General features: G+C 46.1%; 1 protein-coding gene across 4 annotated transcripts in view; it reads left to right on the plus strand.

Annotated features, from left to right (window-relative positions):
- LOC136549549 (trans-resveratrol di-O-methyltransferase-like) overlaps positions 1-15916 on the plus strand; it is a 155929-nt gene extending 140013 nt beyond the window's left edge. For 2 of the 4 annotated variants that reach the window (XM_066540858.1, XM_066540859.1), the window contains exon 2: positions 11814-15916. In XM_066540858.1, the coding sequence (XP_066396955.1) occupies positions 11909-13183 (1275 nt within the window). In that variant the 5' untranslated portion in view covers positions 11814-11908 and the 3' untranslated portion in view covers positions 13184-15916. The remainder of the gene's footprint in view (positions 1-11813) is intronic. The other 2 variants (XR_010781948.1, XR_010781947.1) reach the window with 2 other exon arrangements.
- Positions 15917-16470: the final 554 nt, after the last annotated feature.

Raw genomic sequence — 16470 nt, forward strand, 5'->3', positions numbered from 1 at the left:
CGAACTCGCTGTCCTCGGCAGCGTAGAAGTGGTCCCACGTCCAGGGCGGCGAAGTCACCGAGGCGTAGGTGACCATGCCAGGGTAGTGCTGCCGAATCAGAAGGCCTAGGGTGCCATTGATGTGCCGGCCCATTCTAGACACAACTTCCCAGTTGCTGCAAGAGTCATTAAGAAGAATTGTTAGTCTCCAGTTTGATTTTCAACATGTCATATGAAATAGTAGTGAAATAATACTTACTTGTCGCCGCTGGGTCGAATCACCGGGCGCTGGTGAAGTGGGATCGGCCGCGCCGGGAGCTGCGAGGGCCCGCGCAAGTAGACTCCCGACGAGGTAGAGCCAGAGGCAGTGCTAGTGGAACCCCCTGGTGTCGCTATCACCGCCTCCCCGTGGTCCGATGAGTCAGAGGAAGTGCCACCCCCTCATATGTGCAGGCCCACTGCCTGGTCGTCCTCGTCCACCGACGGGGTGGTAGCCGGCTGCACCCTCGTCCTCGGACGGCCGCAGGGGGCGGCCACTCCTCGTCCTCCTCGTCGGTGGCTCCGGCAAGGGGTCCTCCTTAGCGTGGGGTGGTGAGCGCTCCCTCATGTAGAGGGAGTTGACCCCCTGACGGGCCTGCCTTCCGCCCGGCATTTTGTCGAGTGCCTGCAATTTCAAAGAGTAAACCAATTAGCACAATTAAATTACAAGTACTTATAAAGAGATGCAAAATGAATGAAACATAATTGCAGTAATAATAATAATAATAATAATAATAATAATAATAATAATAATAATATAGTATTACATGAATTAGAAATATTCTTCACGATCGGCAGTGGATGGATCATAGGTGTCGTCATCACTATCAATATTGTCGAGTAAATCGGGCTCATCTCCATCGTTGTCATCATTGTCATCGCCTAACTGTAATCGCTCAAGCATTTGTAAGTCCTTAGCATTTTGCACCTCTTCTCCAGTCGTCCTCATCTCCATCGTCCTGATCAATGGCATTGTCTACTTCCATGCCCATCAACGAAAACATGTCTATGTCAAACCTCCCTTCTAGCCCCTCTAGTTGATAGAACTCCCGTGTGTTTGGGTCAAAGTTGTAATCCTCATAGTTTGGGACAGGCAGTTTACCGTGCGGCGATACCAACTGCACAAGGTACCAACCTGATAAGATTGGGGTATTTTTGGCACGCCCATGGGAGATAATAAACTTGCGTGGCCTGTTGAGCCACAATATAGACATCCTCTCCTTGATAGACAGAATCCTGTCGAATTTCGACTTGTCCAATCTCAGGGGCTGTTCTCGTGATATTAGGATCGAACCAATGGCATTTGAATACGACTTGATTAGGAGCTTTGTGACACTCAAAATTGAGCTCGTATATTTCTTCTACTATGCCGTACTAGTCGCGCTCATCGGTGCCAGGCGTACGAACTCCGGTATTCGTGGTTTTCCGATTGGGCCTGACTCCGCTCGTAGTTTCTTGTGTGAAAGCGATAGCCATTCACATCATAAACGGTGAATGACTTGACCTTGTAGGCGAAGCCTTTGGCGAGCCCTTTCAACTCAGCATCCATTTCCACATCCTTGCGGGCCTGCAAGGTGAGGCCGGATAGATCGTTACATTACTCGCTCGTAGGAGCAAAGTGGGATGTCAAAGATTGAACGAGGTAAATTGGACGGTACCTTCGTATCGAACCAGGATATGAAATCGGGCACACCATCTTTGAGAAGACTATCTTCTTCTTGAGGGGAAGGAGCCCTATTCCCTCTCCAGTATTTTTTCAGAAATTCCCTAAAAAACAAGAGATAAGGGGGTTCGATAGATGGAGGATAGTGACAAGGGCGTATGTAACAAGCTCATTGAGAACTTACTGCACATAAGGCTTCACTTCGTCAAGGTTCAACAATCACATACAGCATGATAGTGCGCCACTCATCATGCTGCAAGGTCTTGGTGCCCGATGCGCTTGCCTTTCCAAGTTGCCCTTTGAAAAGGCTGAGGTTCGATGAACTCTCGTCCGCGTTGTAACGAGGGGGGATGATTGTGCATGCTGGGAAGGCCATCCTTAAGTATGCTGTTGTGAAGTTTGACACCTCCTCCAGAATGAATGCCTCTGCCACAGAAGCCTCAATTTTGGCTTTATTTCTACACTTTTTCCGAAGAATCTTTAGACATCTCTCAATTGTATAGCACCAATGGGCCTGCACGGCCCCCCCATTCATGCCTCGTACGGTAGGTGCAAAATCAGATGCTGCATTGCCAGGAAGAAGCCGGGTGGGAAGATCTTCTCCAACTTGCAGAGCAACACAGGTGCCACTTTCTCCAAGTCATCAATCACGCCCCGAGATAACTCCTTGGCACAAAGCTGGCGGAAGAAATAGCTCAACTCTGCCAGCACGTGCCACACATGCTCAGGGACATATCCTCGGGTCATCGCAGGAAGGAGCCGCTCAATCCATATGTGGTAGTCATGACTCTTCATCCCTAAGACTCGCATAGTGGACAAGTTCACTCCCCTACTCAAATTCACCGCATGCCCATCAGGGAACATTAACGTCTAGATCCACTGCTGTACTTCCTTCCTTTGGTCCTTTTTCAAGACAAAATCGACCGGAGTCCTCCATTTCTTGCCGGGCGCGGGAGGCTTCATCACTTGCTTTGTACTATCGCACATTGTTGCTAGGTCTAGTCTAGCCTTAACGTTGTCCTTTGACTTATCAGGAATGTCCATGAGTGTTGCAAAAAGCACCACGACGATATTCTTTTCTGTGTGCATTACATCAATGTTGTGTGGAACAAGAAGGTCATTGAAATAGGGGAGCCTAGTCAAGCCTGATTTATGAGTCCACTGGTGTTCCTCACCATATCCAATAAAACCACCTTTCTCTTTATCATCTTTGAGAGCCTCTATCTCAGCACGGACCTCAGCACCGGTCATCATCTGAGGTGCAGGGTCGGTGACTTGAACCCCTTTCCTGAAGTTCTTGATGTCTCGTCTGAATGGATGGTCAAGAGGGAGGAATTGACGATGTTGGTCAAACGAAGAAAACTTGCCACCCCTCTTTAGCCAAGTGAACCTCACAGCTGTCTTGCATATTGGGCATGGGAACTTCCTGTGAACACACCACGCGCAGAATATGCCATACGCCAGGAAGTCATGCAGGGAGTAGTGGCACCACACATGCATTATGAAGGTCTTCTTTGTAGCTCGGTCGTATGTCAGTACCCCCTTTTCCCAAGCAAGGATCAATTCATCAATGAGAGGCTCCATGAACAAATCCATCTTGTTCCCTGGGTGTCCAGGAATTATCAGTGACAAGAATACGTTCTTGGGTTGAAACATGACGCCGAGGGGGAGATTGAGGGAGATCACGAACACGGGCCAACAAGTGTACGGGGCCGCCAGCAATCCATAGGAGGCCGGATAGATCGTTACATTACTCGCTCGTAGGAGCAAACTGGGATGTCAAAGATTGAACGAGGTAAATTGGACGGTACCTTCGTATCGAACCAGGATATGAAATCGGGCACACCATCTTTGAGAAGACTATCTTCTTCTTGAGGGGAAGGAGCCCTATTCCCTCTCCAGTATTTTTTCAGAAATTCCCTAAAAAACAAGAGATAAGGGGGTTCGATAGATGGAGGATAGTGACAAGGGCGTATGTAACAAGCTCATTGAGAACTTACTGCACATAAGGCTTCACTTCGTCAAGGTTCAACATCACATACAGCATGATAGTGCGCCACTCATCATGCTGCAAGGTCTTGGTGCCCGATGCGCTTGCCTTTCCAAGTTGCCCTTTGAAAAGGCTGAGGTTCGATGAACTCTCGTCCGCGTTGTAACGAGGGGGGATGATTGTGCATGCTGGGAAGGCCATCCTTAAAGTATGCTGTTGTGAAGTTTGACACCTCCTCCAGAATGAATGCCTCTGCCACAGAAGCCTCAATTTTGGCTTTATTTCTACACTTTTTCCGAAGAATCTTTAGACATCTCTCAATTGTATAGCACCAATGGGCCTGCACGGCCCCCCCCATTCATGCCTCGTACGGTAGGTGCAAAATCAGATGCTGCATTGCCAGGAAGAAGCCGGGTGGGAAGATCTTCTCCAACTTGCAGAGCAACACAGGTGCCACTTTCTCCAAGTCATCAATCACGCCCCGAGATAACTCCTTGGCACAAAGCTGGCGGAAGAAATAGCTCAACTCTGCCAGCACGTGCCACACATGCTCAGGGACATATCCTCGGGTCATCGCAGGAAGGAGCCGCTCAATCCATATGTGGTAGTCATGACTCTTCATCCCTAAGACTCGCATAGTGGACAAGTTCACTCCCCTACTCAAATTCACCGCATGCCCATCAGGGAACATTAACGTCTAGATCCACTGCTGTACTTCCTTCCTTTGGTCCTTTTTCAAGACAAAATCGACCGGAGTCCTCCATTTCTTGCCGGGCGCGGGAGGCTTCATCACTTGCTTTGTACTATCGCACATTGTTGCTAGGTCTAGTCTAGCCTTAACGTTGTCCTTTGACTTATCAGGAATGTCCATGAGTGTTGCAAAAAGCACCACGACGATATTCTTTTCTGTGTGCATTACATCAATGTTGTGTGGAACAAGAAGGTCATTGAAATAGGGGAGCCTAGTCAAGCCTGATTTATGAGTCCACTGGTGTTCCTCACCATATCCAATAAAACCACCTTTCTCTTTATCATCTTTGAGAGCCTCTATCTCAGCACGGACCTCAGCACCGGTCATCATCTGAGGTGCAGGGTCGGTGACTTGAACCCCTTTCCTGAAGTTCTTGATGTCTCGTCTGAATGGATGGTCAAGAGGGAGGAATTGACGATGTTGGTCAAACGAAGAAAACTTGCCACCCCTCTTTAGCCAAGTGAACCTCACAGCTGTCTTGCATATTGGGCATGGGAACTTCCTGTGAACACACCACGCGCAGAATATGCCATACGCCAGGAAGTCATGCAGGGAGTAGTGGCACCACACATGCATTATGAAGGTCTTCTTTGTAGCTCGGTCGTATGTCAGTACCCCCTTTTCCCAAGCAAGGATCAATTCATCAATGAGAGGCTCCATGAACAAATCCATCTTGTTCCCTGGGTGTCCAGGAATTATCAGTGACAAGAATACGTTCTTGGGTTGAAACATGACGCCGAGGGGGAGATTGAGGGAGATCACGAACACGGGCCAACAAGTGTACGGGGCCGCCAGCAATCCATAGGTGTTGAACCCATCTGTTGCCAGCACTACACGTACATTCCGAGCCTCCTCAGCTTTACCATGATGTATGCCATCGAAATGGGTCCATGCATCGCCATCCGATGGGTGTACCATCTTGTCAGCATTGTATCTTTTGCCATGTTTGTGCCATGTCATCTGTTTCGTGGACTCCTCTATCATGTACAGCCGTTGGATCCTCGGTATGATAGGAAGGTACTGTAGGACCTTCATGGGGATACCAAGATGTTCCTTCTTGCCATCACTAGTGTCGACCTCCAGATACCTAGAGGATTTGCACTTTGGACAGTGCGTTGCTTTCTCGTGATCTTTCCTAAATAGGACGCAACCATTCGGACAAGTATGGATGTGCTCATACGGCATCTTAAGGGCACGAAGAAGTTTCTGTGACTCGTACAAGTTCTTCGGCAGAATGTGACCCTCTGGAAGCAGGGATCCAACAACTGCCAACATACCATCGAAGTTGTCTCGACTCATGCTACACTGTGACTTGAACGCCATTAGGCGTCCAATGGCATCCAGTTGCGAAACCATTGTCTTTTCATGAAGGGGCTTCTATGCCGAAGACAGCATATCGTAGTACGCCTTTGCGGATTCCTCTGGCTCGTCCTCTAATCCTTCACCGAACCATGCCTCCTGAAAGTCATCCATCCAGTCTGCTACCCCCGCATCTCCATCAAAAGCCTCGAGGTGTGGTCTCACCACCTCCTCTCTAATACGATCGGCTTCACCATGGTGGATCCAGCAGGTATAGTTTGGCGTGAATCCATACTTGCAAAGATCTTTCCCCACGTTCTTCCTATTCTTTCTTACACGGTTGTCACATTTGCTGCAGGGACACGGCATCCGACTCGACCCTCTAGCAGCCTCACCAAATGAATGCTCCAAGAAAGCATTAGTCTTAGTCATCCATTCTGGGGTCATACTTGCATGGCCCATGTACATCCAATCACGGTTCTCCATCCTCTGGCATATACATATGCAAGCGAGTAATATAACCAGCAATTGCATCTGCACGGCGTTCCTACCATCCAATAGGTGAGGATAGGTCCTAATCCCACCCGTAGATGCGTAGATGAGGTCAGCTTCAATGCTCCGCTCCTATCCGAGATAGAATTTTGGCAGCACCTCCCCGCTGTTCTCCCGATACACGTCCTGCAAGGGAGAGTGTGTATCTGGAGAACAATAGGAAGGTGATGCCGAAAGTCTGTCTCGGACCGGAGCGAACCATGGAAACTAACCTCATCTACGCATCCGTGGGCTGTCCAAAATACGTGGACAATCCGAAAGAGATACGGTCGCAGATATGCAAAGATTTGCATATCTCCGACCGTATCTCTTTCGAACAGGAGACGCCTAACAGGGCTACGTGACCATATAAAACATGCATGCAAAGGAGGAGGGGGTCATACCTAGGGTGGCGGTGGAGTCAGGCTAGCAGGGCAGTGGCGTGTCGGTGCAGTGGCGAGGCAATGCGATGCAGGCAGACCAGCAGCGCCGACGAAGATGATCGGGGTCGCCGAGTCCCTCCCACGGGTCCTTCTCTTACATAAAAAAGCAATAGGTTAGAATCCATTGAAAATTTCGGCAGCACCTCCCCTGCACGGGGAGGTTTCCAAAACCTGCAACAAACGTAGGCGCGATGGCCAACAACCACATATATACCAAACATAGGCACGAAGGCCAACAAACATATATATACCAAGACGAGCCATGTACTTTAGTTCCCTTTCCATGCAGATGAAAGTATCGAAGTAGTACAACAACAAGTACTACTACCACTACAACTACTACCAACACTAACACTACTACTACTAACACTACTACTATCACTACTTACTACTAACAATACTACTAACACTACTAACTACTAACTACTACTACTTACTAACTACTACTAACACTACTAAGTACTACTACTAACTACTACAGGTGTAGGGCATACCTTCGCGACGAGAATGGCAGCGACGAGGGTCGGCGACGACGGCAGGGACGACCGCAGCGGCGTGAGGGTCGACGGGCCTAGGACGGCACCTTCCTTCTCCTCTCCTTCTCCTTCTCCTCCTCTCTTCTCCCCTCCTCCTCTCTTCTCCCCTTCTCCTCTCTTCTCCCCTGCCTCCTCCTCCTCTCTTCTGTAGTGGCGTGGTGGCCGGGGCGGGGTGGCGCAGTGGCCGGGGAGGGGAAGCGCGGTGGCCGGGGTGGGGAGGCACGGTGGCTGGGACGGGCGCCGCGGTGCGGCAGCGGCGGCTGAGGGAGAGAGAGGTGAGAGGGAGAGAGAAATGAGAGAGCGAGACAGAGAGCGCGCCCGGCCTGGCGCGGTTGAAGGAAACGGCGGCTTTGCCGAGTGCCAGATCGGCGGCACTCGGCAAAGTCAATTTTCTTCGCCGAGTGTCATGATCTGGCACTCGGCGAAGTTTTAAAAAAAATTCAGCAGCCCTTTGCCGAGTGCCAGCTAGGCGGCACTCGGCAAAGTTATTACTTTGCCGAGTGCCAACCCTAGGCACTCGGCAAAATAATTTTTTTTTGTTTTTTGCCACTAATTTTTTTTTGAAGCTTTAGTACACTACCACAAATAACATGTTTAAATTTGGGACATTTTCATTGCCTTTTGCCATATTTCTATAGTTTATTTTGTTTTGTTGAATTTTTCCAGAAAATATAAGTTTGAACTGCATGTGCATCGAATAATGGATTACATTCGTTCAAAAAATGTTATCCTTGTTTCTTAGTGTAAATTTAGGCTAAATCCAGGAACTGTCTCGAAATTTCGATCAACGTGCTCACAGGGCAATGCCGCCAACTTACGTGGGAGTGGTTTTTTTAATTGTATAAAATGCAAACGAATTCCGAAAATCATGAAACTTGTCGAGTTGTCGCCGTATCGTATGCGTATGCCGTGGAAAAATTTTGAAAAAGTTTCGAGCACGTTGTCACGTACGATGCTCACAAACCAGGACACGAGTGTCATATTTTGCCGAGTGCGGCGCTCGGCAAAGCAGGTCTTTGCCGAGTGCCCGAAATTTGGCACTCAGCAAAGATTTTTGCACTCGGCAAATCACGTGTTTCCCGTAGTGAATGTTCTGTTGCCCTACGATGAGATCTAGAAATAAAACCAATACTGGATGTGTTTTGAAGCTCTTTTATACAATTAACAACTTATATTTAACTTATGCATCAAGCTTGTAGCAACTTATTTTGTATTTTTTGAGATATAAACTTGTCTTGTATATCTAGTAGAATTATGTAAAGACACTTAGCATGTAAATTTGATGTCTTGGTTGAGAATATGAAAGCTTATTATGGCAGCTAAACCTGAAAACAAAACTTTTGGTAACATCTCCGATGCCGAAAAGAGCAATTTTACGTCTACTTCATATGGGCCTCAACCACAAATTGCATCTTCTAGTCCATCAGCGACACCCCCAGAGCAATATGGGCATATGGTTTTATCTCCTTCTTCTCCTATAATCAGCATACCTCCTCTCCTTTGGCTTCTTCTGGCCGAAATAATGAGATTTATAGTTTTGTGCCACCACAAAGTATGGCTTTGCCACACAGTCCATTGTCCAATTTTGGTGGTTTGTAGCAACATGCTCCATATACATTTTGAAACTAAACCTATAACAAACCGCAATCTAAAAAACATATAGGCACGTACCATGGATCATCTCCCAAATTGCCTAGCTTAAGAGATGAATGATGGAAATATCTAGGAAAACTTATGGTGTAGAACCTAAAGTCAAGAATCGGTCATCTCTGAGACCGTATTATGATAGATATGAGCACATTGCATATCCACAAGGGGCCAAAATACCTGAGTTTGTCAAATTCAGTGGTGATGATAGTAGGAGCACATTAGAGCACATAGGCCAATTTATTGTACAGTACCGTGGTGAGGTTAGCTCTAGTGATATCAATAAGTTGAGATTATTTCCTTTATCTCTACTCAGTGCTGCACTTACTTGATTTTCATTTCCTACCCCTTTTTTAGAATCTTTTTCAAAAAATTGATTTCTGCTTTTTTGGATCTAGTTCCGCTTATTCTCCCCCAAACTCAGTTCGCCCTTGGTCTAATATAGAGCAAACATTTCCATGATTATTTCTTTAGTGGTCAAAATGAGTTAAAACTGTCACAGCTTACATCAGATAAACAGAAACTACATGAAACTATCTCCGAATATACTAGAAGATTTAGAGATACTAGAAACTGATGCTCTAGTTTCACAGTTACTGATATAGGTTTAGCTAATCTAGCGTATTCCGGTTAACTTGATTTTCATAAAGAGAAGCAAGATGGACAAGAATTTCTCAATGTTAGACAAGTGCTACAGAAAGCCTAGAATTGTAGTTGTCAATCAGTAACTGTTAAACATAAAAATTCCTCAAAATAAACAGCGACCCAACATATCTCATGTAGAGGAATAATTGTAATGGTATTGTCATGAATTATAGTTGCAGATCTCCAAAACGTGATAATTATAATGGCATATAGAAACTTCCCATACTTGTACTGTTATACATAAGTATATTTGGCAAAGTATGATTATTGACCAGATTGTTTTGCTTGAAGCCAAAGGATGATTGCTTCTGACATTCCAAGTCTATAAATACCAAGCCTGGGTTTTGATAGTAATGGCTTCGTGCCATGTGTAAGGAAAATGGACCCTAAGCCCATTTACTTTGGATTTTGGTGTTTGATGACCAACACAACCAAATTGGACTAATGAATTTGCAAGTGTTTGTTTTGTAGTCCAACAGAGTGCAAGACGTGACTTGGACGAAGGCGACGTGATGATCCGATGATCAACACCTTAAGCAAGACCTTAGGAGCACAAGAAAAGACCCAAGATATCAAGCAAAGTCCAAGCATGAAGATAGGAACCAAGCCGTACGCAAGATCACGAAGAAACGAGCTCGCAGACGCGACCGGACGCAAGGACCGGACGCTGGAAGCGTGACCGGACGCTGGACCGGTGGCTCGGCAGACAGGCGATCGGACGCAAGGACCGGACACTGGCGGCAACCGACCGGACATAGGAACGCAGCGTCCGATCGAGTACAGAAAGGTTCCAGAGCGGCATATCTGTGACAGGACGCGTCCGGTGGCAGGCGACCGGACGCTAGCCAGCGTCCGATCAGTGTTTTGCCGGCTCAACGGTCGGGACGACCGGACACGTCCGGTCAGGATGATTCAGCGTCCGGTCAGTAGCAGTTTCGTAGGAATTCGACCCCAACGGCTACTTTCTCAGTGGGGCTTATAAATACAACCCCCAACCGGCCATTTGAGAAAAGTGGAGCTGAGGAAATATACCAAGGGTGTTGATACACCATTTTAGTAATCTCCACTTGCATAGTGCTTAGTGTTTCATCAGGTGATTAGCGTAAGTGCTTTGCGAAGTGCTTAGGTTGATTAGACCACTGCTTATGCGCTTGCTCTAGGTGTATGCCTAGTGTTTAGTGAGGTTTGCATACCTCTTGCCACCCTGTGCTTGCGAGCACAAGAGTTGTACATCGGAGGGGCTTGAAGTCTTGCGAGATCGCACCAACCGCGTTTGTGGTGCGGCCACCACCGTGTACTGAAGGGAACAAGGCCCGCGGCGTTTCGGCCGGAAGCTTGATAGTGAAGACGGTGGGGAGCATCCGGGAGAGGCTTGCCGAGAGTCACATCGGAGACCCACTTGCGCGTGGGGAAGGCCCGAGGCTATCCACGGAGTTACTCGACTGGGAGCTTGGCCCTTCGAGGGATTCCTTGCGAGGGGCTCCAACGAGGACTAGGGGGAAGCTTGCGCGCTTCTCGATACCTCGGTAAAAATACCGGAGTCGTTGACGGGAGTTTGCATATCTCTACCTTGCTCTTTAGCTTCCGCATTTACATTGATTACTTTACTACGTTTGCGGTAGAGATAGCAACACACTAGCAAAACCATAGTTGCACATCTAGATAGCTTATCTATTGCATAGGTTTTGCTAGGGTTAGAAAAAGAGGCCATAGTTTAGAGTTAGAATTTTAAGTTGCCTAATTCACCCCCCCCCCCCCTCTTAGGCGTCACGGTCCCTTCAATTGGTATCAGAGCCGGTTGGCTCATAATTTGGACCATTGGCTTAACCGCCGTTGAGCCGACGCTATTGTAGAGTGGTTGGGATGGATACCGCTAGGCCTCCACAATTTGACGGCACTAACTTCCCATACTATAAAGCTAGAATGGCTTGCCACCTTGAGGCGGTTGATTTGGGTGTATGGAGAGTCACTCGTGACAGAATGAAACCCATCAAGAATCCCGAAAAACCCACAAAGAGTGATGAAAAAGAAATGCATTTCAATGCTAGAGCTAAGAATTGCTTGTTTGAATCCTTTAGCATGGATGTGTTTAACCAAGTGTTCACCTTAAATACGGCACATGAAATTTGGTTAAAACTCCAAGAGCTCCATGACGGCACAAGCAATGTCTGTGAGCAAAAACATTGTCTAGCAAAGCAAAACTATGATTCCTTTACTATGAATGATGATGAGCTTGTTCGTGATATGTATTCTCGTTTGAATCTAATTATCAATGAGCTCCATTCTATAGGTTTATTAAAGCTAGATGACGCGGACATCGTGAGGAAGATCATCTCCGTGCTACCACAAAAGAAATATGCAAGCATCATTACCATCCTTCACAACATGGAGGAGAGCAATATGACCCCGGGCATAGCCATTGGCAAGTTAGTGGCATTTGAAATGTCACGTAAGATGGGGCAAGAAGAAGCTTCTTCATCAAGCAAAGGCAAAGCTCTCGCTTGTAGCGAGAAAAAGAAGATGAAGGGCAAGCAAGTTGAGACAAGCTCAAGCTCAAGTTCCTCAAGTGAAGAAGAAGAAGAAGATGAGAACGATGATGATGATGATGAAGAATCAAGTGATGATGATCAATCTTCCTCCTCCACCTCCGACCTTGATGAAGAATCAATCAAACTTATCAAAAAGGTAGAGAAGATGATCGTAAGGCTCAATGTCAAGGGTGTGCCCATCCAAATTCAAGACCTCATTTTCACTAATCAAAGAGACGAGCAAAGAAAGAAAGGATGCTATGGATGCGGCGAGTTGGGGCACTTTGTGGAAGTTTGTCCAAACAAGCCCACGCCCAAGGCAAAGAAGAAGGCGTGCAAGAACAAAGCCCTCACATCAATAAGGTCATGGGATAATTCCTCAAGTGAAGAAGATCATCACAAGAGGCGAGGGCGCAAGCACTCATCATCAAGCTCTTCTCGTGTGTGCCTTATGGCACGAGGTAATGAAAGCTCATCCTCTAGTGAGAGCGATAGTGAAGATGATTTGCCATCTTATAATACAATTGTGCAACAAAATCTTAAATATGCTAAAGTTTGCACTAGTCAACAAAAGAAACTCAAAAATTTAAAAGAAGAGCTAGGTAGTTCACAAGAAGCATACAAAAATTTGCTTGAACAATATGAAAACTTTGCAAATCTCAATGTTGAACTATCTACTAAAATTGAGCAATTTGAGGCTAGTGCAACAACAAATGCATGCACAATCAATGATGAGCAACTTTTAAAGAAAAATGAAAAATTAAAAGAAAAGTTAGCTAGCTCACAAGAAGCATATAATAGTTTGCTTGCTAAAATGGAAACCATGTGCAAACATTGTGATGAGCTAACTAATAAAGTTGCTAATCTTGAAGCCGTTAGCACAAACCCCACCAAGGCATCTAAAAAGAAAAGTTCTATCTTTAACATGTCTAAAAAGGATGCCTCTACTTCTTGTAATGATTTATGTTTAGACTCACCTTTGTGCAACCAAGTTTGTGTTGAGAAAGTTATTGTAGATACATGCACACAAGAGGTTGCAAAGGAGAATGAGCAACTCAAGCAAGAAGTAGCTCGCCTCACCAAGGACTTGACTCAAGTAAAAGGCAAGGCGAAGCAAACCCAACTTCATTAAGATAACACCGTCAAGGGAGTGAAGAAGCTTGATGAAGGACAAACCGTGGTTTGTTACGTGTGCCACAAGGAAGGTCACAAATCCTATGAGTGCAAGGTGAAGAATGGGGGAGGAGCAAAGAAGAAGGAGAAAAAGCAAACAAGCAAGCTCTCCAACACCTACACCAACAAGGTGGACAAGAAGGCCTCCACACCTTATCTCTTGAAGAAAAAGAAAAGTGACAAGGTGGTGGCCATCAAGGTGAACAAGCAAGCCAACAATGGGGTCAAATGCTTTTGGGTGCCAAAGGAAATCATTTCCAACATGAAGAGCACCAAGAAGGTTTGGATCCCGAAAGGGAAGTGAGAAGTCCGTCAGACTTCGGGGAATTTGGAGACTTGGCAAAGTATGGGTGCATTTCATGGGGTGCATCATGATGGACAAAGTCATTGCCAAGTAGGTTAGTGAATACTATGGACCGAAATTCCCCTTCCCATGTTAGGTAACTAGATGTTATTACTTTCAATTAGCATTTATTTCAATTGGTATTGTCTTTCAATTGGTATACTCTTAAAGCATCTTGTTATCTTTTATGCCTAATGTTTGCATTTACATGCTTAAATATTTTGTCATGCATTCAATAGGTATATCATATGGTAGGCTTGCTCGGTTTCATTATCAACCCTTGGAGCAAACCTACATGGTGTTAAAATTGCTTAGAAGCATGGCACATAGCTTGTCTTACTTTTGTTTATCTAATATGTGCCAAAGTCCAAAATTGTAGATAATCTCTCCCAAATATCTATTTTGAAAATGATTCTCACATTCATGAGATGTCATCTTTCAAGTGGTATTTTTTATTCTAAAATCAATGTGCATGATTTCTACAAAGTATTCTACTTTTGTGTGCCCATATTTAGAGGGAGTAATTCTACAACTTGGATGCTTTGAGACTAACACTTCTTCAAATGGTATCAATTTTTCAAACATATGTGTAGTAGTCTCATTGTAAGGAAATTGGAGTCCCAGGAGCTAAGCATCATTCTTTAATTGGCATCATCATGTTTATTTCTTTTCATATTTATATGCTTTCTCCATGCATTATATAGATTAAACTCTCTTGTGCAATAAATTGCTATTTATGCATATGCTTTGCGTTCTACCATATGTATGCATACATTTAGGGGGAGCTTAGTCTATATAATGTGAGAGTCAAATTTTGTGATCCATTTCATTCTATACACAAAGGATCATGAAATTTGACCCTCCCTTGTGCTGCTAATGTCTTCCTTTTCGGTGTTTGATGCCAAAGGGGGAGAATTTGAAGGACCAAAGGAATTTGAAGGACCAAAGGCAAGCATCAAGTTGATGTCTACAAGTGGTAATGGTCCAAGAAAGGGAGGAAAGTTGATTATGGATTAGACTAAGTAATGGTAAAATTTACAGGAATCCATAATGACACATGGGGACTTTTGTAAGGGCAAGATGGTCTTCGATTGGTATCTGAGTAGGATTTTCTAGCATCATATAACCTTGCCCTTTGCATTGCATCCTAGCAAGTAGGTAGTTTTTAAATTTCAAAATCTCTATCATTTGCTTGCTTTGGTCGTGTTGTCATCAATCACCAAAAAGGGGGAGATTGTAAGGAAAATGGACCCTAAGCCCATTTACTTTGGATTTTGGTGTTTGATGACCAACACAACCAAATTGGACTAATGAATTTGCAAGTGTTTGTTTTGTAGTCCAACAGAGTGCAAGACGTGACTTGGACGAAGGCGACGTGATGATCCGATGATCAACACCTTAAGCAAGACCTTAGGAGCACAAGAAAAGACCCAAGATATCAAGCAAAGTCCAAGCATGAAGATAGGAACCAAGCCGTACGCAAGATCACGAAGAAACGAGCTCGTAGACGCGACCGGACACAAGGACCGGACACTGGAAGCGCGACCGGACGCTGGACCGGTGGCTCGGCAGACAGGCGACCGGACGCAAGGACCGAACACTGGCGGCAACCGACCGGACGCAGGAACGCAGCGTCCGATCGAGTACAGAAAGGTTCCAGAGCGGCATATCTGTGACCGGACACGTCCGGTGGCAGGCGACCGGATGCTAGCCAGCGTCCGATCAGTGTTTTGCCGGCTCAACGGTTGGGACGACCGGACGCGTCCGGTCAGGACGATTCAGCGTCCGGTCAGTAGCAGTTTCGCGGGAATTCGACCCCAACGGCTACTTTCTCAGTGGGGCTTATAAATACAACCCCCAACCGGCCATTTGAGAAAAGTGGAGCTGAGGAAACATACCAAGGGTGTTGATACACCATTTTAGTAATCTCCACTTGCATAGTGCTTAGTGTTTCATCAGGTGATTAGCGTAGGTGCTTTGCGAAGTGCTTAGGTTGATTAGACCACCGCTTATGCGCTTGCTCTAGGTGTATGCCTAGTGTTTAGTGAGGTTTGCATACCTCTTGCCACCCGGTGCTTGCGAGCACAAGAGTTGTACATCGGAGGGGCTTGAAGTCTTGTGAGATCGCACCAACCGCGTTTGTGGTGCGGCCGCCACCGTGTACTGAAGGGAACAAGGCCCGCGGCGTTTCGGCCGGAAGCTTGATAGTGAAGACGGAGAGGAGCATCCGGGAGAGGCTTGTCGAGAGGCACATCGGAGACCCACTTGCGCGTGGGGAAGGCCCGAGGCTATCCACGGAGTTACCCGACCGGGAGCTTGGCCCTTGCGAGGGATTCCTTGCAAGGGGCTCCAACGAGGACTAGGGGGAAGCTTGCGCGCTTCTCGATACCTCGGTAAAAATACCGGAGTCGTCGACGGGAGTTTGCATATCTCTACCTTGCTCTTTAGCTTCCGCATTTACATTGATTACTTTACTACGTTTGCGGTAGAGATAGCAACATACTAGCAAAACCATAGTTGCACATCTAGATAGCTTATCTATTGCATAGGTTTCGCTAGGGTTAGAAAAAGAGGCCATAGTTTAGAGTTAGAATTTTAAGTTGCCTAATTCACCCCCCCCCCCTCTTAGGCGTCACGGTCCCTTCACCATGTACCACTCAAACTTGTAGGAGCAAATTAGAGCATGACTCAAAACCAGTTTACGCCACCCATGACGAGTATCGACAACAACATGCTCTTACAAGCCTAGGAAAATTAATATAAGACCCTGTTTCGATCCATTAGGAGCTAATAGTCACTTGGTTAATAGTTTACAACTAATATTAGCTAACCAATCATTAATTGGCTACATATTAGTTAGTTTTGTTTTGTTTGGATCCACTAGCAAAAAGGTTGGATGCATT

Source organism: Miscanthus floridulus, chromosome 4, assembly GCF_019320115.1.
Source record: "Miscanthus floridulus cultivar M001 chromosome 4, ASM1932011v1, whole genome shotgun sequence".
NCBI classification, from domain to species: domain Eukaryota; kingdom Viridiplantae; phylum Streptophyta; class Magnoliopsida; order Poales; family Poaceae; genus Miscanthus; species Miscanthus floridulus.